Raw genomic sequence first — 20,118 nt, 5'->3', positions numbered from 1 at the left:
TGAAGCCTGACAGCAGTCGGTAGGAACGAGCGGCGGTACCTCTCCTTCTTGCAGCGCGGGTGTAATAGTCTCTGGCTAAAGTAGCTACCCAGAGCTGTCAGGATGGGCAGGAGGGGGTGGGAGGGGCTGTCCGTCATAGCTTTTAGTTTAGCTAGCGTCCGTCTGTTGCCCACCTCCTCTAGAGAGTCCAGCGAGCAGCCCACGACAGAACTGGCCCGCTTGACAAAGCGCTCCAGTCTTTTTCTGTCCCGGGTGGTGATGCTGCCTGACCAGCAGACAATGCCATAGTGGATGGCTGATGCCACCACAGAGTCATAGAAGGTCTTTAGGAGTGACCCCTGAACTCCAAAAGACCTCAGTTTCCTGAGGAGGAAGAGGCGACTCTGTCCCTTTTTGATTAGGGCATCCGTGTTTGTTGTCCAGTCCAGTTTATTGTTGAGAGTAACACCCAGGTACTTGTAGGAGGTCACCCTCTCAATGTCCGAACCCTGGATGTTCAATGGTGCAGGTGACGATTGTTTCCTGCAGAAATCCACCACCAGCTCCTTGGTTTTGCCGGTGTTGATCTGGAGGTGATTCTGCTGGCACCAGTCCACAAAGTCCTTTGTCAGTCCCCTGTACTCCCTATCGTCTCCCTCTGTAATGAGGCCGACAATAGCTGAATCGTCAGAGAACTTCTGAAGGTGGCAGGTTGGGGTGTTGTAATTGAAGTCCGAGGTGTAGAGGGTGAAGAGGAATGGAGCCAGGACTGTTCCCTGCGGCGCTCCGGTGCTGCAGAGAAGCCTGCCCGACTCACAGTTCTTTACTCTCACGTACTGTGGCCTGTTTGTGAGGTAATCTGTAATCCAGGATGTGAGGTGATGGTCGACTCCGGCATGCCGCAGCTTGTCCCCCAGTAGACTTGGCTGGATGGTGTTGAAGGCACTGGAGAAATCGAAGAATGTGATCCTCACCGTGCTCCCAGCATTCTCCAGGTGCAGCAACGCCGTATGGAGGAGGTAGATGATGGCATCCTCCACACCGATGCTGGGCTGGTAGGCAAATTGTAGCGGGTCCAGCGATGAGCTTGCCAGCGGTCGCAGGTGGGCGAGGACGAGTCTCTCCAGCGTCTTCATCAGGTGAGACGTCAGCGCCACCGGTCTGTAGCTGTTGAGCTCTTTGGGGTTGGCAATCTTGGGCACTGGGACCAGGCATGACGTTTTCCACAGCTGTGGAACTCTGCCCAGCTTCAGGCTCAGGTTGAACAAGTGCTGGACAATGACACACAGCTGGTCGGAGCAGGTCTTGAGGAGTCGGGAACTGATATCATCCGGACCTGCTGCCTTCCTCACCTGCATCCTCCTCAGTTGGTTCCTCACCTGCGCAGTTGTGACAGACAGGCAGGAACCAGGAGGCAGAGTGGCGGCTGAGGGTGTGGCAACGGTTGGGAGGGCAGATGTTGGTTGTGGAAAGCTGGTTGTGAGAGGGGGCAGGGAGGGTAAGGCCACAGTGAGAGTTGGTGCAGGTGCAGCTACAGGTGAAGTTGACGGTGGGCCGGGGGCGGCTGGCGTCTTGTCAAACCGATTGAAAAAGTGGTTGAGTTCATCTGCCCAGTCCTTGTCTTTTTCGTTCAATGTCACTGGGCTTTTGTGGCCTGAGATGTTTTTCAGGCCCTTCCAGACACCAGCGACATTGCTGGCTTGCAGCTGCTCCTCCATTTTCATCCTGTAGGCCTTCTTCCCCTCTCTGATCTTCCTCCTCAGTTGGATCTGCACGGCCTTCAGTTCCTCTCTGTTGGCCGACACAAAAGCCCTTTTCTTCTCCTTCAGGAGGACTTTTATGTCGGGATTAATCCATGGTTTGTTGTTGGCAAAACACCGCACAGTCCTGGTGGGTACGGTGTTTTGTTCACAAAAGTTAATGTAGTCTGTGATGGTGTTGGTGAGTGAGTCAATGTCCTCCCCATGAATCTCAGTAAAGAGCTCCCACCTGGTTGAATCAAAACAGTCCCGCAGAGCTTCTTCAGCTTCTGTGGACCATCTTTTGATCGTGCGGGTCACAGCAGGTTGCCTCTGCACAAGGGGTTTGTACACAGGCTGGAGATAAACCATATTGTGGTCTGCTCTTCCGAGAGGGGGGAGGGGGGGGGTTTGTATGCATCCTTGGCGTTTGAATAAAATAGGTCCAATATGTTATTGTCTCTGGTGGCACAAGTTACATACTGTGTGAATGTTGGGAGGGAGAATTCCAGGGAAATGTGATTGAAGTCCCCTGAGATGATAAACAAGGCGTTGGGGGACTGGGTTTGCAGCTTGTTTACAACAGATATGAGGGCATCGGAGGCAGCGCCGCCATTTGCCGTAGGGGGAATGTACGTCGTCACGGCTATGACGTGTGAGAATTCCCGTGGCAGGTAATGCGGCCGGAGGCTAACGGCTAGCAGCTCGATGTCCCGAGTGCAAATTTTTTCCTTCACCGTGATGTGCCCAGGATTGCACCATTTGTCATTCACAAATACAGCAATCCCCCCTCCTTTCTGCTTACCGCTGCCTTCATTTCTGTCCGCTCGTACGAGTTGGAAGCCCTCCAACTCTGCGTGGGCGTCCGGAGTGATTGCCGAAAGCCATGTCTCCGTGACGAGTAGCAAGCTGGCTTCCCGGTACTCCCTCTGATGCCGCGTTAGCGCCGCCAGCTCGTCCATTTTATTCGGGAGCGATCTCACGTTCCCCATGATGACGGACGGGAGAACGTGTCGGTATTTCCTCGTTCTTTTGCGGCGATCTTTCCCGGCCCGACATCCTCGTTTCCTCCTCTTCAGTTCATCGGGGATGTCTGGTGCGGCGGCCGCTAGTCCGCTATTAGCCCGCCACGCTAGTAGCTGGTCTCGACTGTAAACAATGGGATTCCGCGTGCGCGTGGATTCCCCGTTCACAGGAGCGATGAAAAAGTAAAAAATAACGGCGATGAGCAAAAGAAAAGATGCCCATCTCCTCTCCGTAGGTTTATGGAACGAGATTAGGCAAAGCAAAAACGGAAAAGTAAAGAAGTGAAAAAGTAGACAAGAAAGGGAAAGAGCTGCTGTGGAGGCAGCCACACAGGGGGGCGCCATCTTGATCAATATACTGTTTAAGGCGCACCGGACTATAAGGCGCACCTTCAACGAATGAAAAAAATATTTCTGAATATATAAAATGTTTGCAAATATAAGGCACACCACATTATAAGGCGCGATAGTAGAGGCTGGGGTTATGCATTACTTCTTCAACGTGGGAAATTACGTCAATTGCTGCTGACAGTAGTTGCAAGACCTGTTGTGGCTCAATATGACTTCACATATAAGGCACACTACAAGAAAATCAAGGCTTTTGGGTACACCTTATACATCGGAAAATTGTAAAAATAGTTAACTGAGCAGCCAGAACAGATTCTTTGTGTTACTGTACAGGCAATGTTTTACCTAGCATTGTAGCATTATTTTAAGTGGAAAATAAGTTACCAAGTTTTTACAGTCAAGACAAATAACAGTATCTTAAGTGTGGGATGGGAGTGGGGGAAAGCTCAAAATAAATATTTTTGATGCGTGCTGAACCGAGGTCTTATAGTGGTATACATAGCATTCACTTAGACCCCCAATCCCTCCCCGTTTGTGCTTCATATTTGAAAAAGAAAACAAAAAACAAGACTATTTGATGCATTGAAACGAGAGTAAATCTGATATGTGCACGCTGAACAGCATGGTAAAAGATTAATTGGGTGGCTGTTTTCTTGAGACTGCAGTGATAGACTTTAGTTATCCATGTGGCCATCTAGTGGTGATTGTATATAAAACACGATGACATCATGTCTGCAGCGAATGATGAAGCCAAGTCGTCTCCTCTACTCGATAAAACGAGTGTGGTAACGGTGCTTGGTGACAGTCTTGTGTAAATTACGAACCGTTCCCATGATGCTTACAGAGTAAATGTTTAACATTTGTGCAGGGGTGGGAGGATGAAATAGTGTTTGCTCTGTCAAGGTTTGGGCTTTCGGGGGAAAAATGGGTGTAGATATAACTTAATGGGGGTTTAGATATAACTTAAAACAACACTCCACACAACAGGACAAAGTTCCACTACCTGAGGCAACAGAATTGAAATTGTGGTGAAATGAAGGACCAAAAACACGACAAAATTCCTAAAACACCCCAATGACTAAATAAATGAATGATTACACTAACTAAAAGGCAGTGGTACAAAATCACACACACGAGGTTGAGGCTGAGAAAAAAAAAACGCAAAACAGTGAAACTGAGTGGGAATAAACAATTTAAAGTTGTACAATTTCATCAAACACTGCGACTGTAGAGCGCTCACATTTTGAGTTTATACTTGCAAGTCAAAGCAAAACATAAATAAATAAAAATCATGCGAATGATGGCTTGTATCTTGAAAAACCCTGGCTCACTCCTATTTCAGCTGCTTATTTTTTCCCCCACCCAATAAATTCAGCCTGAGGGGATATTTGTGTTTAGAAACTATACATGTGTCACATAATTGGATCTGCACTAAGTCAAAGTCAAATTGTTGGCGATGACATGCTGCCTTCACCTGATACAATAAAATCCAACACTAAGAAGTGATTTCAGCAAGTTATACAAAGTGTCCTGTAATTATAAATCATCGGGGGCACTTGGAGAAGACCATGATACAGTTAATAAAATACGCTAGGGAAAATTTGAATTGGTTTTCTTTTTTTGTGGGGACTTGTTGGGGGACATGTTTGATTTAATAGCTTTGTGGAAGTCTTCTGGCAGGCTGGTTCACTTTGATGGTCTTGTACGAGACAACAGCACCCCTCAGTGGTGATTGGAGGCACATCTCTAAAAAACACGTACTAGTGGGTAAACCAGATTTCAAGAAATGACTGTTCAGGTTAAGCACACAAATTCCTCTCAAATTTTCGACAATGCTTGGTGTGTCGGTGAAAACAGAGCCGAAATATATTTTATCATTAATATTAATCAGTTCTTTCAACCGTCAGATGAGGGCAATTGTTTGTCCAGCGACCAACATTTGAAGATAACATTGAAGATATCGTTATTATTTTTAAATGAGGCAATTTCATTTATGATACAACGGAAGGTGTGAACTGCATATTACCTGCAAATATAAAAGTAAAAATATTTGCAGTTATTTCTTCATCAACCTATTTTTCTATGTATTATTTACACAATATAGTACAGTGATACCTCGGCTTACGGACGCTTTCGCTCACAAAGTTTTTGCCTTACGAACATTAAATTTGCGAGAATATAATCTTGGCATACGAATTCATTTTCGGCGGAGGAACAAAACCACAGCGCCACGGTGGTTTGTTATCGAGTGGAGTACTTTTGCTATTATTAGACCAAAAAAGACGCCACCACAGCCTAGTGTAAAGACGAAGAGGACACAAAAGAAAATTAGTCAAGCAGAAGAAAGAGATCGTGGTGTGCGTTTCTGTGACTTAGCGTCCCAGTACCAGTATGCTAAGTCGACCATTGCTACGTGTTGCTAAGGGTGTTTCTGTGTTGTCTAAGCAACGGTCTCAGGCAATAAAAGAGGTTGAAAAACTTCTGTTGATTTGGAATAACAAAAAGCAGCTTGCAGGGGACCGTGTGAGTGAGGGTATTATCGCCGAGAAAGCACAGCAACTTCACTCGGATAAAATCAAGAGGCAACTATATCAACGACCATCTCAAAGGTAAATAAAACAACTTTATTATATAGTAGTGTAATTCTACAATTACAGTACAATATCACATTTATACATAAAATAAGGTATATTCTGTGTAGCTTTAAGGCATTAGTAGAAAATTATGTTTTATGTGGACCTGGGAATGGATTATTCTCATTTTTAATGGTTTCTTATGGGAAATAAATGTTTAGCAGACAAACTTTTTGCTTTACACACACTTTCTGGGAACGGATTAAGTTCATAAGATGAGGTATCACTGTATTTAATAGTATTGTACTTTTATCAATGTACAAGATTGTGATTTTAATGGACAACCGACACCTCTGGACAAGTTGTGTCCATAATTTGTAAAATCACTTCAAATGACTTCTACTGGGCGTATTTTACGAAGATTCCACCGCACATAGCTATATTTTACATTTTAAGACTCGCGCTGAATATTCAGGAAGTCTTGTTTTCGAGTTGATGCAGATCCCGTGACGTCCCGTTTGGAACGCCCCTGACCGAGAAAGTGACTCACAATGCATTTTGCGGTACTTTGTTAGGTCTGAAAACTTCGTGTTGATCCGTGTTGATGGCGAAATTAGAAGGAAAACATAAATAACGTGATGGTCAATCGTTGTGTGTTGCACCAAGACAACTATTTGATATTCAATGACAAAAATTCCCAGCACACAAATCAGCCCATTTCCAAAGGAGCTTGGGCGCCATCTTCTGCATTTTCTGGGTTCTACATCGCTGTCAGTGACGTCTCGAATTGATATGGGAGGACTCCTTTAATCGATTGCAAACATTGATGCTTTCCTCTTCAGAACTATTTGAATCATATTGATAACTGGATGAGTAACAAGAAAGCATCTTCTCCGAATCTGAAGCCATTGTTTTGATTCTCCAGCAAGGCAAGATGTCTTGGCGTGACGTCACGAACTGGGCGCGGGACTTCCTGAAAATCCCCAATTTGTAGCTCAATTTGTTGCAGTTCTAGCACTGTAAGTCATTTTTATTGGTGTTGCATTCGACTAAAAATATCAGCCTGTGTGTTTTGGGTATTTTAGATGCTATGAAACGTTTTTCTGATGTCAGTTAGGAAACAAAAAAAAATGGTGTCGGTTGTCCTTTAATGCTGCCATATTTCATGTTTTTTGTCATGGTTAGAAAAACTTAATCAGGCTCACCAGAAGAGTGCTTTTCATCTCGACACAGGTCTTTCCCAGTCGTCTGTTTTAGTCTTGACCTCACGATGTTTGAACGTCCTGTTGATACAGTAGAAATATTGAGGGGAGTGGAGTGAGGTTAGAAAAAAACGTTTTGCACGCACAAAATAATGTATAATAAATAAAACTGTACTAAAATGTCTGTCTGTCTCTCTCTCTCACAATAAACAACTAGATTTTATAATGTGTAATGCGTGTATATGTGTAGATGTACAGAAGTATATACACATGGAAAAAAATATGAAGACAATTTTCCATCATGAGTGAATTCCCTCAGCACAAATCGGCATCCTGTTAATCTCACCGCAGTCTGTCGCCGTCCTGTGTGTAATCTTGTCCTGGAGGTGCTTGCTGATGATGGCCTCAGCCCTCCTCCCATTTGTGAGGATGTCAGGCAGGGCCATGATCTCAGTCTTTCTCAGGTTGCTCTTCACAGCCGTGGTGGCAGTTGAGCGAGCCACCGGAGGGAGAAGCTGCTGGTACTTCTGGTCAGAGAAATCCAACTCTGGACTTTGAGCTGTTCGAGGCCTGAACAGAGGATTTTATTATTTTGGAAAATTGACTTTTTTGAATTGTATTTGTTTGAAGTGAGAGCAGAGAAAAAAGCAAAAAGGTAAAACAAAAAGGGAATACTAAGTATTTTGGTGGATTCAGACTAAAAATCCACACTGTCACTTAATTTCACTTTTTACAATGTATTATTGTGATCGTAAACAGTTGTGGTTATTTTTTTCATGTTAATATATTTCTATTTCAAGCGAATGGCTGCCGCTGCTCACCCGCACAAGAAAAAAATCCAGTGACTGTAAAGTGTCCTCGAGAGTTTTGAAAGGCGCTTAGAAATTAAATGTATTATTATTATTATTATTATTATTATTGTTGTTGTTGTTATTATACAGTGGTGATACTGTGGGATAGTTTAAGTTCAGAGTTTGATCTCACCGGTCACAATGTCACAAGGTCCAAACTTAAGCAGATTGTGAAAAAAGCTCTTTGCATGTTGGTTGTGGATGCTCGCACCCATATACAGTGAGACCTCAGCTTACGAACTTAATTGGTTCCCAGACAGTGTGTAAGCCAAAGTGTATCATTTTTTTCCTATAGGAAACCATTAAAATGGGAATAATCCGTTCCCAGGTTTCCATATAATATACTTTTCAACTAAATAAGCCTTAAAACTACACACAACATACCTTATTCTATGTATAATAAATGTGCTATTGTATTGTAATGAAAGAAATACACTGCACTTTATAATAAAGTCACTTTATTTACATTTGTGATGGTCGTTAATGGCTCTTAATCGACACCTGTCGCTTTCTGACTTGTAAGGTCTTACGAAACTGAGGCATCGCATTATCATTCATCATGTTGATGATTCTTCTCTTCAGGTCTCAGAATATATATATATATATATATATATATATATATATATATATATATATATATATATATATATATATATATATATATATATATATATCAGTGACGTGTGGTGAGGTTCATGGCTGGTGAGGCACTGACGTCATCATAGTCAGATTTACAAACATATGAACTCTACAGAGTAGCTTATTCACCATTTGATTGGCAACAGTTAACGTGTTTTGTTTAAAATGTCACGTCAGCATTCTTTATATATACAAACTGTAGCATAGAAAAAAATAATTTAAAAAAGCATTATTATCGTGTTACCTTTACTTGTAAATGAAGTCCATGCGCCGCTCCTTCTGAAGAAAGGCTTCAATAACTTCTTTGTAGAAGCCTTCCTTATCTTTCTTCAGTTTTAAAAGTCTCTCTGTCTCAATGGAGATCACTGAAATTGTCACGTGCGAGTTGACAGCTGGGGCGGCGCCACCACTCGCGACACTTCAATTACATTTCATTTCAACGAGTCGCTGAAGCTTTACACTGTAAAGCTTTTAGGCGAAGGATGGTGGCAATGGTGGAAATGGAGAATGTTACTTTCAGGGAAGTGACACAGCGTGAGAGATGTGTCAGGCTGAGATTCACATGACAACCGCGGTGTGCACGTGACGCCACAAACGCACACCTCGTTCGTGTTTCTCAATGATCTCCTTCTCCTCGACTGCGATTGTATTTTTTGTGTCTTCTCCGGCTGAACATGAGCCTGTGGTGTTTTTTTTCGATCCCATAATAGTCTGCAAAAGGCCCCTCAGAGGCGATCGACGTGTGAATTCAGAGAGAGGGGGCGTGGAAGGTAGCGCCGGCTGGAGCGCTGTTCGGTCGTGTACTTCCGCCGAAGATCCGAGGATCCCTCCGCCAGATCCGAAGAGCACTCCGCCAGCCATGGTGGGTGTGTATCGCGAAAAGTAGCGCGTATTTCAAGGTTTAATTTTCATAAATTTGACGTTCATAAGACGAAAAGTTCATAAGATAAGGTGATCGTAAGCTGAGGTCTCACTGTATTGACGATACTCAAGGCTGCCCTCTACAGGACTGGCATCTGGCACAACCAGCTACCTTCGCATCAGTTTTGGATTGTTTGGTCATGGATTTGTGTATGCAGTTAAGTGTCACCTGTGTTTGGTCAGGACAGAGTACACCTGCTGCACCAGCAATTCAGCCACACCAGGTTTACAGTGGATGGTCCCATAGACCAATTTCTCAGTCAGGTGTAGACGCAACTTCTGCAGTGTCTGTCAGCATGGAAAAAGACGCTCTGATCCATTTGAAATTACAGTGATGACATCACATACAGATATATGTGGGACCGTTACAGCATTATCTCCCTTGGCTCACAGTCAAATGAAAAAAATGTAAACTTCATGAAAATAATTGCAATTAGGCGATGCCATAATCTGGTTACTTTGAGCTATTGTTCTGGCTTTTACCCGGCGTATCTTGTTCCAGTTGTCCTGCTTGGCAGAGAAGGATGCTCCCTTGCTGTATGCATGCATTTCAAAATCCCTGGGATAATAACGGGAAAACATTTCGGCCACATGGTAGCCACTGGCAAAGTCCCTGGGGAGAAAAAAAGACCACACATACACATACAACAGGAGAACATTGATTCGATCTTCCATCCATTTGCTGATCCACCTATCCTCACAAGGGTCACAGTGTGTGCCGGAACCCATACTAGCTGTCTTTGGGCAGTAGGTGGGGACACCCAGAACTGTTTGCCAGCCAAACAACCTTCCACACTGCCACTCACGCCTGGGGACAAATTTGAATCTTCCATTAACCTGCTATGCATGTTTTCGGAATGTGGGAGGACACCTGGAGGGGAGGCCACGCAGGGACGGGGGAGAAGGGTTGTTTGTCAATGTGACATCATTCGGATAAGCAGCTTGGATAATGGGTTGATTGAACACACGTTAACTCATTTTACAAGCATCAATTTTAATAACCAAGTCACTATTTTAATGACCAATTAATCTGTTGATTACTTTGTCCATTAATTGATTTAATATTAGAAAAAGAATTTCGTTTAATAGCATATTTTGGTCATTGCATGATGAATCAGATTTACCAAATGTTTTTTTCCGTAAGAATTGTTTGGGTTAAGAATATTGACCTGATTAAGAATAACATTTATAACATGAACATGTATTATTTGTAAAAGTCATTTGACGATTTATTACCTGCGTACGTTCATTGGTTGGACTGTCAGTTCGATGCTTTGCAGCCATCTCGTGGCGTCCCGAGGCAGCCCCGTCATGGTTCCCCCCACCCCCTTTCTCAATCTCTTTCCTGGCTTTAAACCAGACACCGCACAAATTTAGTCGAGCCCCCCCTGTTTCCTACTTGTCGTCTTCGTCCCACTTTGTCACACAAGGGAGGCTTTGGCTATAGGTAAAACTAGCCCGTCTGACGTTGCTCGCCTTTGTGACACAGCACGTAACTCAACAGCAAAGCCGTTTCTTTCTCGTGGACTGCCGGTGAGTGAACGGCACAACCTGCAGTAGCGATTTGCTGCCCCGAGGTGGCCGGGTTGTCATACTACAAAGCAAGGCATATTCTTAGCACACTTGCTTCACAAAACAACTTAATGTGCATCACATAGCAAAGATACAGGACCCAAACAAAGACAATATTCAGAAGCAAAGCTGAGAAAACAATCCCCTTCCAAAATTGCCAAAAGATCCCACAACGATAAGACCCAAAGGACAACCGATGCCTCTGGACAAGCTGTGTCCATAATTTGTAAAATCACTTCAAATGACTTCTACTGAGCATATTTTACAAAGATTCCACACATTTAGCTATATTTTACATTTTCAGACTCGCACTGAATATCTTGTTGTTGAGTTGCTGGCGATACCTGATGTCACGTCACGGAGGAAACGCCCCTGACAGAGAAAGCGACACACAATGCATTTTGCAGTGTACTTGGTTTGCTCTGAAAACTTCGTGTTGATGCCGAAATTAAAAGAAAAACACATAAATAACGCGATGGTGAATTGTGTGTTGCACCAAGACAACTATTTGATATTCTCTGAGACAAATTCCCAGCAGACAAATCAGCCCATTTCCAACGGAGCTTGGGCGCCATCCTCTGCATTTTCTGGGGCGCTACACATCTGTCCTGATGCCTCAAAATGACCCGGAAAGGAAGAAAAAAATGGTGTTGGTTGTCCTTTAAATACATTTTAATATGCAATATAACGCATAGAAAACATGTCCAAAATGAAGTTGAGAAAAAAAGTTTTTTAATTACAAAAAACATTTCAACGTTGGTAAGATCTTAATTAGAAACGTTTTTAATCCGTTTAAAAGTATTTTAATTGATGGTTGACTTGACATATTTTTGCAGTTTATTTTGTTTACATGCAACAAAACAACATTCAATTTTAACATGATTACTTTGGACCCTGAGCTCCAATATTTTTTGGACTTTAAGAAGAGATGTTTCTGGACTGTGAGGAGGTCGGAAGCCTGAATGAAATTGATCAAAAACTCTGTTTGAATTCAAGAATTTGTTGAGTTGATTAAAAAAAACACTTTCTTGAGAATCTTGGTAAATGAAATGAAATGGTAAATTAAGGAAAATTTTAACATCGGTCGATAATTTGTAAGGACATGTCTAGCGTTCTTTTTTGCTCTACCGCCGCTACTTTCTGGGATTTATGAAATGTGTCTTTGGGGAAAATAGAAAATAATTACATAAATATATGAATAATACAAAATAAAGCATTTTTATTTGGTTTTAACAGTTTACAATGCAGAAATAGGTTCAATAAAGTACAACCAAAGTGCATTTTCTTATAAATGTTTACAGAGGCAATGCATTTACCCACCAGTCATGCACGTGAACATTCATAATGTAGGATTGCACAGACTCACTCCCACGCATGTTTTGTGAAACAGGCAGCTGACAAACGATTAACTTGGGTGAGCAGGTAATCCATAGACTCAATTAGTTGTGTACAATCTGTTAAAAGGTTGTTCCAGGTAGACATCGTCACTGGTACTGCAAGAAGCCTCTGATTCGACTCGGCAGGGGGAGATGACAAAGAAGGTGCAGTCGATCCTGGCCGACGCTTATCCTGATGCGCTGGCGGCACAGCTGACTCAGCAATCGTGGCATGGCTAGAAGAATCAGAATCAGAATCAGAATCAGAATCATCTTTATTGCCAAGTATGTAGAACACACAAGGAATTTGTTTCCGGTAGAACACGCTGCACTAGTATCGTCAAAAAAACTGCTAAGAAGAACGGGAAAAGTGACACATGAACACATGCATTTATTGTATAAAAGAGAGAAGCACAACTTTACCTTCGTAGAGAAGCAGAAAATCTTCCGTCAAGCTGCTTGGTGGGGCCACCTCTACTGGTCGCCGACATTCACCGTCTCGGGCGTTGATGTCGGCACCAAAGTCAAGCAACAGCTTCACCATCGCTGTGCAGTCCTTCTCTGCCGCTGCATGCAAAGGCGAATCCAGGGATTTGCCTTTTTGAACGTTAGCGCCTACAAGTGAAACACTATTTACATTGTGTCTGATTAACCCCCACAGAAAACGCCATCTTGTGGCATCTACAGGCAACTTTGAATGTTTTAGGGGGGATGGCAGGGTTAATTGTAGTTCAGGTATTTCATAAAGCCCAAAAAATGTGGAGATTTCGGGAATAGGTTCCATACAAAAGCACCACAAATAGGTGAATTTGTGAGTAACAAAGCGCAGATTGGCAGTCGTTCACTGGATTTGAGGTTTTTAGACCTCTGATTGTGTCTTGGAAACCATTTTGTGTCAGCCTCAAGACAATAGCACTTGTAAATATCACCATTGGATGATATTTGAACACCTCCATTGATCAGAGGTGGCTGGTAAATGCTAAGCGCTCTGAAATGCTCAGTGGACAAGAAGAAAAACAAAATCTCAGAATTAAAAGAAATGATGTCATGGCATTGTAAAAATCCAGTGAAAAGTTCATGATTCTGCCACATCAGAAAGTGTAAGTAGATAAATTGATTCACTGTGCGGATATATAATTTTGCTACTTTTTCTGACAAGATCTAAATGTAATGATACATTCATGAATGCTGGGGAATTGGGAAATCAGACTATTTGTGTTTAATTTGTCCCAAATTGACAAACTGGCCAACCAAAATAATGGACCATTGTAAATTTTAAAATAATAGAAAACAAACAAAAAAACACAACAATGCTGCATTCCAGAATAGTGGGAAATCCTAGAAGTCTCCCCAGCACTGAATTTACCTTCCCAAAGGAGCTTTCTGGCACATTCCAGCTCCTGGGAGACGCAAGCTGTGTAGAGCGGCGTGCCCAAGTGAGGGATGTCCATGTCTACATCCGTACCCCATGTCAGCAGAACCTCCATGCAACCAAAATGACCTTGACAGAGAGCAGATGGGGGATTCAGCTATTACAATGTTATGTCATTTTTATGTATCATAAATGTGCTATTGGATTGTAATTAAAGAAATAAACTGTACATTATAATAAAGTCATTTTATTTGCCTGTGATGGTCGTTGATGTAGTTGCCTCTTGATGATATCCGAGTGAAGTTGTCGTGCTTTCTCTTCGATAATACCCTCACTTACACGGTCCCATGAAAGCTGCTCGTTAATCCAAATCAACAGAAGTTTTTCCAACTTCTTTTATGTCCTGAGACCGTTGCTTGTTTTTCAATGATCTTCTGCTCGGCCGTAATTTTTCTTTGTGTCCTCTCAGGCTTAACACTAGCCTGTGGTGGGGTCTTTTTCTGTCACATAATAGCAAAAGTACTCCACTTGATAACAAACACATCAGCACTCAAAGAAAGCGGGTGTGGAAAAACTAGTTCGTGGTGCTGTTGGACCGTGTGGTTTGGTGTTCATCCGCCGAAAACTAGTCCGCCAGCCACTGTGGCACTCCGTGGTTTGGTTCGTCCACCAAAAACTAATTTGTATGCCAAGATTATATTCTCGCGAATTTAATGTTCGTAAAACGAAAAGTTCGTGAGTTCAAGCGTTCGTAAACCGAGGAATCACTGTATTTTTTTTCTCTCTCAATAACAAACTTTTCAAAACTGGAAAATAACTTGTTTTTCTTGGAACTAATACATTTGTAAAATACCCAACCTTTAATCAAAATGTACGTGTTTGGAAACTACGGCTGACTTTGCCCCCTCACAAATACAGAGCAAAGTCTCCTGACCTTTGCTTGTGGCCTCATGGATAGGTGATGGCTGGTGTGGCAGACTATGAGCTCTGGCACCGTTTTCCAGCAGAACTTCAGCGCACGCTACGCTGCCCACTGCACAGGCGTTCCACAGCGGCGTGGCACCGTCAACTGTTGAGGCGTTGACCTGCGAACAACCTCTGTTGGTGTTACCAATGGGAAAAAAGTAGATTTCAGCTTTCTTTTTTTCTTTTTTTTTAAGTCACCGACGTCAGCGCCGGCATCGATGAGGGCTCTAGCGCAGGGTGCATGGTCTCCGAGGCAGGCTTCGTGGAGAGGAGTCACCTGGTCCATGGTTACACTGTTCACATTATGACCCTGAACAAACACAACCACACGTACACACACACATATTTGGATCAAAAGTACAAACAGCTATGAAATCATGATGAATAGTATTCGTTTATTCGAACATGCTGATGCACTGGCCTTCAAGATTGTGTAGGACTTTCTGAGTACCATAATTTCCGGACGATAAGCCGCAACTTGTCACAAGCTTTCAGCCCTGTGGGTTATGCAATGATGCGGCCAATTTATGCATTTTTTTTCTAACGGCCGTCAGTGGCCCTTGAGCACTCAAGGTAAGAGTGACTCAGGGCGAATACATGTGCTGAAGGAGACGCAAGTTTAATGTAACTTTGCGGATGAATCATGCATTTAAAGTGGCCCTCCGAGTTGAATGGGAGGCTTGGATGACACACGTCGAGTATGTATTTACCAAAACTGGCCGTATGCAATGAGCAAATTTTGCACAAGTTTGCCAGTGGATGCTGACAGCGTAGAGCAGTGTGAAAACGGGCTTCGAAAAGACGGTCTGCTGCATGACGGAGGGGGCAGCACAGGGATTGACTTTGCCTCAGGATGAAAGTGATACAACGACAACGAAAGAATCAGAGCGTGTGTGGCGAGGAATATCTGACGCTATTCCAATCCGACACGCAGGAGGAAGACTTCCATGGTATCAGTTTACAGGAGGAAGATGAGGACGGCTCTCAGCGACTTGCTTAGTTTTTGTAACCAGCCCTGTTAGTGAGTGCTAACGTGTTTCTTCCTTGTCTCAGTGACTTGGTATGTTTTTGTACCCAGACCTGTTGGTGATTGCTAACATGTTGGGCTCTGTTACTACGGTGTCTCAGTGACTTACAGTGCATTTAAAAAAAAAAAACAGCCCTGTTAGCGCTGTGTTACTACAGTAATGCTTGTTGTGTTGCTGCTGCGTAACAGGCACGGTTTTGAAAGAAATGTTAAGGTATATTATTAAAACTTTGAAAACCTTTTCTGTGTATCGTCTTTATAAACATGCAGCCTATAGACAGGGTGCATTTTTTACATAATAATAATGATAATAATAATACAATATAATTTATCAGCGCTTTTCAAAGCCTCCAATAACACTTTCCAATTAAAAGAGCAATAAACACGAGAACAATAAAACCAGAAATATAATGATAAATCATTTTTGTATGTACAAAATATTTTTTCCTTTAAATTCAAAATATTTTTTTCCTTTAAATTCACTGGGTGAGGCTTATAATCAGGTGGACTGTTTAGTGTGGAAATTAAGGTATACCAGCAACTTTTGCACCTCAATTTATGGTAAAGTTTTTTTTTTTTTTTTATGGGAGATGAAGCCTGCTTTGTCAGGTTCGGCCATGTCAGGAATGGAAATGACTGATTCATGAGGAAAAAGTCCTAGTGCAAAAAAAAAGAACTGCCCTTAACAGCAATTTCTAAAAATGTCACACAAAAGGAGTTAGCACACTTTCATTCACACATGTTCAATTGAAAGGGTATATCTTTGTTCATGCCAAATGCCTTTTATAGTAGAATACTTTGAGTATCGGGCGTTTTTGGGTAGTTGTGCATACAAATAAATGTCAATAATAATAATAATGAAATCCCCCTTCACCTGCACAATGAGGGTCCTAAGGGCAAGGAGGCGACCTAGACTGGCAGCGTCATGGAGAGGCGAGCGGTCTGTCCAAGATCCTGTGAGTGGCAAATATGCATTTGTTCATCAGATCGTTGGTCCGTTTATCCGATAAATCATTAGTCAACCGTGAAGGCTTCCACTGAGAATATTTTACAAGACACGAGCTGTTTGCTCCACTGTCTAATGACGCGACATTGCACAAGGTGGTGGTGCAATCAGAATCAGAATCAGAATCAGAATCATCTTTATTGCCAAGTATGTAGAACACACAAGGAATTTGTTTCCGGTAGAACACGCTGCACTAGTATCGTTGTAAAAAAAAAAACAAAAAAAACTGCTAAGTGGCACTATACAGTTCCATTTTGGCTACTGTTGAAAGAGTTCAAAGAGTTAATGGCTTGGGGGAAGAAGCTGTTTAAATGTCTGCTGGATTTGGTGCGCATGGATCGGTAGCGCCTGCCTGAGGGGAGTAGCTGGAAAAGGTGGTGGGCAGGGTGCGGAGGGTCCAGTAGGATTTTCCGCGCCCTAGTTTGGATTCTTGCAGTGTGCAAGTCCTCGAGAGTGGGTAGGGCGGTGCCAATGATTTTTTCCGCCGTCCTAACTGTCCGTTGAAGCGGTGCTAAAAAAGATAACAAGGTTAATCGCGAAGGTGAGTTGTGTGACATTAATACGCAATTCGAGGTGTTTACTGCGTTCAGCTGGAACACTCAATATTCAATCACACTTCATTTATTTAGGAAAATAATCAAGCAAGTGATACAAATGTCAACATGCCCATGTGCCTGCCAGGAGACATTTTAATTAGGTATAGTACACCTGTGTTTGCAGGGCGTAGCACAAAACGTTAAGAAAAACCATTCACTATTCAGACACAGTGAGCTGTCTGTTTCACATTTCTTGACCTTTTTTCTCAAGTTGGTATTTAAAGGACAACCGACACCATTTTTTTTGTTTCCTAACTGACATCAGAAAAACGTTTTATAGCATCTCATCTCATCTCATTTTCCGTACCGCTTATTCCTCATTAGGGTCGCGGGGGGTGCTGGAGCCTATCTCAGCTGTCTTCGGGCACAAGGCGGGGGACACCCTGAATTGGTTGCCAGCCAATCGCAGGGTACACAAAGACGTACAACAGTCACTCTCACACTTACACCTAGGGACAATTTGGAGTGGTCATTCTGCCTGCCATGCATGTTTTTGGAGTGTGGGAGGAAACCAGAGGACCCGGAGAAAACCCACGCGGGTCCGGGGAGAACATGCAAACTCCACACAGGGAGGCCGTACCGGGACGCGAACCAGCGACCTCTGCACTGTGAAGCCGGTGTGCTAACCACTCGACTACCGGGCCGCCCTTTTTATAGCATCTAAAATATCCAAAACATGCAGGCTGATATTTTTAGTTAAATGCAAAACACCAATAAAATGAGTTAAAGTGTCCCAAAACTGACTGACTGACTCAAAATGACCTCGGGATGGCGAGTTCCAGAAGGTCCCGCCCCATTGTTCATAACATCACGTCATGACGTCTTGCCTTGCTCTCGAATCAAAACAATGGCTCCAGATTCGAAGAAGATGCTTTCTTGTTACTCATCCAGTTATGAATAAGATTCAAATAGTTCTGAAGAGGAAAGCATACATGTTCCGGATCATTTTGAGGCATTTGGACTTCAATGTAGCATCCCGGAAAATGCACAAGATGGCGCCCAAGCTCCGTTGGAAATGGGCCGATTTGTCTGCTGGGAATTTGTGTCTAGTATCAAATAGTAGTCTTGGTGCCACACACACAATGATTCACCATCATTTTATTTATGTGTTTTCCTTCTAATTTCGGCATCAACACGGATCAACACTTTTCAACAAATTTTCAGACCAAACAAAGTACCCACAGTGCATTGTGTCTCGCTTTCTCGGTCAGGGGAGTTCCAGACGTGACGTCACGTCAGGCATCGTCATCAACTCGAAAACAAGGCTTCCTGAATATTCAGCGCGAGTCTTAAAACATAAAATATAGCTATATGCCGTGGAATCTTTGTAAAATACGCTCATTAGAGGTCATTTGAAGTTACTTTACAAATTATGGACACAACTTGTCCAGAGGCGTCAGTTGTCCTTTAATACTTGAACATCTTCATCAATAATACCCAATTTGATCTTAAAAAATGGGTTCGCTTTTACTTTACAAGAACAATAACTTTTTTTCTGGGAGACTTTTTCTTTAAAATAAAAGTAAATCTCAGTCAGGAAAAACCTACCAGAGCATCTAAACTTTAATCATAGGCACGGGAAGTGGTAAATGGTGTGAAACTAAAAAATAATGTGGATGTGATGGTGAATTCTGAACGCAGCCATGATATGATGTGTTTATTTTTACATCCCATCTTTAAAATCTTTCCTGTTTTACCCCAAATAGAGTTGTACTTTTTACAGGTCAAGTTAATGGTGAAAAACCTTTTTTTTAAGTGAGATATTGTAACTTGAAAAGTGTTTGTAAATTCTCTCACAATACAAGTTCAAAAGAAAAACACATTTTATCTGAAAATATTTGGTGCAAATTTACTCTTTTTAATTCTAAATATAGAACACGTTTTTGAGTATATAAACATGTTTACTCTATTTAAAATATACAACTACATTTCTTGAGAACATACTGTATTTAATAGAATTTTTTAAACAAAAATATTTTCCTTCATAATACATTGCATGTTGCTTTTCAATGTGAAAACACAAACACATTCTGGATAGTTTTCTCTGGAAAATACCATATTAAATATGGTTTAAAATTGTTCGCTAGTCTTGCCTGTTCAATGTACCGCATATTGCTTTACAGTTTGAAAATATGCAAACAAATTCTTGATCATAAACAACCTTTCAAATATTATTTTCTTTCTTTGTTGTGTTTATGTGCTCTTGCCACTCGAAAAGCTTTGTTTTGATGTTGCTTTTGAGTGGGGGAAGGACGTCACTGCCACGGCTGGGAATGGAAATAAAGCCAGTCTGTGCCCGCACGCGTGTTTTTATGTGCACGTGTGTATGTTAGTGCCCGTGTGCGTGTGTGAATGTGAGCTGCTGAGTGTTCTATTAATAGATGAGAGAAAAGTAACTAGGTGTCAGGCCTGGAGTGTCCCACAGTAATGAATGTGCATTTGACATAAAGATGATTAGAGAACAGTTCGGGACCACTCGTTATTTTAAAATATGATTATAATGAAATGATTAGAGTGGCAAATGAAAAACAATCGGTCTGGTTAGTACATTGACTTTATGGCAGCATGTATAAGATGTGTCGCCACCATGCGCAAGAGGTTCAGAGGTTTCCAATACACGCGTTTATCACTCACCGTGTTGCTGGGCGTAGTCGTAAAATTCAGCAGATATCCTGGCGGCCTCTTTGCGGTTGCCGCGCACAATGTAGAAGTAGGTGAGCAGGTTCAGGGAGATCTTGACGAAGATCTTGAAGCAGAAGAGTGCCAAGATGCTGAGGTAGACGTTAGACAACTGGGCCGCAAAAGGCTTGTCACCCGTGGCGGTGCTACCGGCCAACTGCTGCGTGGCGTCTGACATTTTCTCGGCTTCTGTATAGCGGTGAAGGCAGGACACTCAATGAAAAGCGGGAAGAAAAAAAAACGGAAT

The 20,118-nt window shown here is 42.5% G+C and overlaps 2 protein-coding genes across 2 annotated transcripts; both read right to left on the bottom strand.

Annotated features, from left to right (window-relative positions):
- Positions 1-4,035: 4,035 nt before the first annotated feature.
- On the bottom strand, positions 4,036-10,791 carry spata4 (spermatogenesis associated 4). The gene is made up of 6 exons (XM_089017117.1): positions 10,514-10,791; positions 9,761-9,890; positions 9,447-9,565; positions 7,213-7,436; positions 6,870-6,947; positions 4,036-4,837 (listed from the first exon to the last, which is right to left on the bottom strand). The coding sequence occupies exons 1-6, from the start codon at positions 10,588-10,590 to the stop codon at positions 4,743-4,745; spliced, it is 723 nt and encodes a 240-aa protein (XP_088873243.1). The 5' UTR covers positions 10,591-10,791; the 3' UTR covers positions 4,036-4,742.
- A 1,257-nt stretch (positions 10,792-12,048) lies between these two features.
- asb5a (ankyrin repeat and SOCS box containing 5a) lies at positions 12,049-20,118 on the bottom strand. The gene is made up of 7 exons (XM_089017104.1): positions 19,827-20,118; positions 16,465-16,544; positions 14,766-14,873; positions 14,532-14,682; positions 13,592-13,726; positions 12,649-12,840; positions 12,049-12,461 (listed from the first exon to the last, which is right to left on the bottom strand). Exons 1-7 carry the CDS (start codon positions 20,047-20,049, stop codon positions 12,334-12,336), a joined length of 1,017 nt encoding a protein of 338 aa, XP_088873230.1. The 5' UTR covers positions 20,050-20,118; the 3' UTR covers positions 12,049-12,333.

This window comes from Hippocampus bargibanti, linkage group LG02, assembly GCF_051943395.1.
Source record: "Hippocampus bargibanti isolate YZ-2025 linkage group LG02, ASM5194339v1, whole genome shotgun sequence".
In the NCBI taxonomy this organism is placed as follows: Eukaryota; Metazoa; Chordata; class Actinopteri; order Syngnathiformes; family Syngnathidae; genus Hippocampus; species Hippocampus bargibanti.
The sequence above is the reverse complement of the archived record's forward strand: the minus strand, read 5'-3'. Positions and strand labels throughout refer to the sequence as shown.

What these genes read in the sequence shown, in the direction of transcription:
- asb5a (XM_089017104.1), bottom strand. Translation starts at nt 20,049, where the DNA reads ATGTCAGACGCCACGCAGCAGTTGGCCGGTAGCACCGCCACGGGTGAC. An exon ending in TTAGGACCCTCATTGTGCAG is followed by an intron (nt 14,874 to 16,464) that starts GTGAAGGGGGAT and finishes GTGTTTGTTCAG; the next exon opens with GGTCATAATGTGAACAGTGT. An exon ending in TCATCGATGCCGGCGCTGAC is followed by an intron (nt 14,683 to 14,765) that starts GTCGGTGACTTA and finishes GGTTGTTCGCAG; the next exon opens with GTCAACGCCTCAACAGTTGA.
- spata4 (XM_089017117.1), bottom strand. Translation starts at nt 10,590, where the DNA reads ATGACGGGGCTGCCTCGGGACGCCACGAGATGGCTGCAAAGCATCGAA. An exon ending in TCTGTCCTGACCAAACACAG is followed by an intron (nt 7,437 to 9,446) that starts GTGACACTTAAC and finishes TCCTCTGTTCAG; the next exon opens with GCCTCGAACAGCTCAAAGTC. An exon ending in AGATGAAAAGCACTCTTCTG is followed by an intron (nt 4,838 to 6,869) that starts GTGAGCCTGATT and finishes CGTGTTTTTTAG; the next exon opens with AGATGTGCCTCCAATCACCA.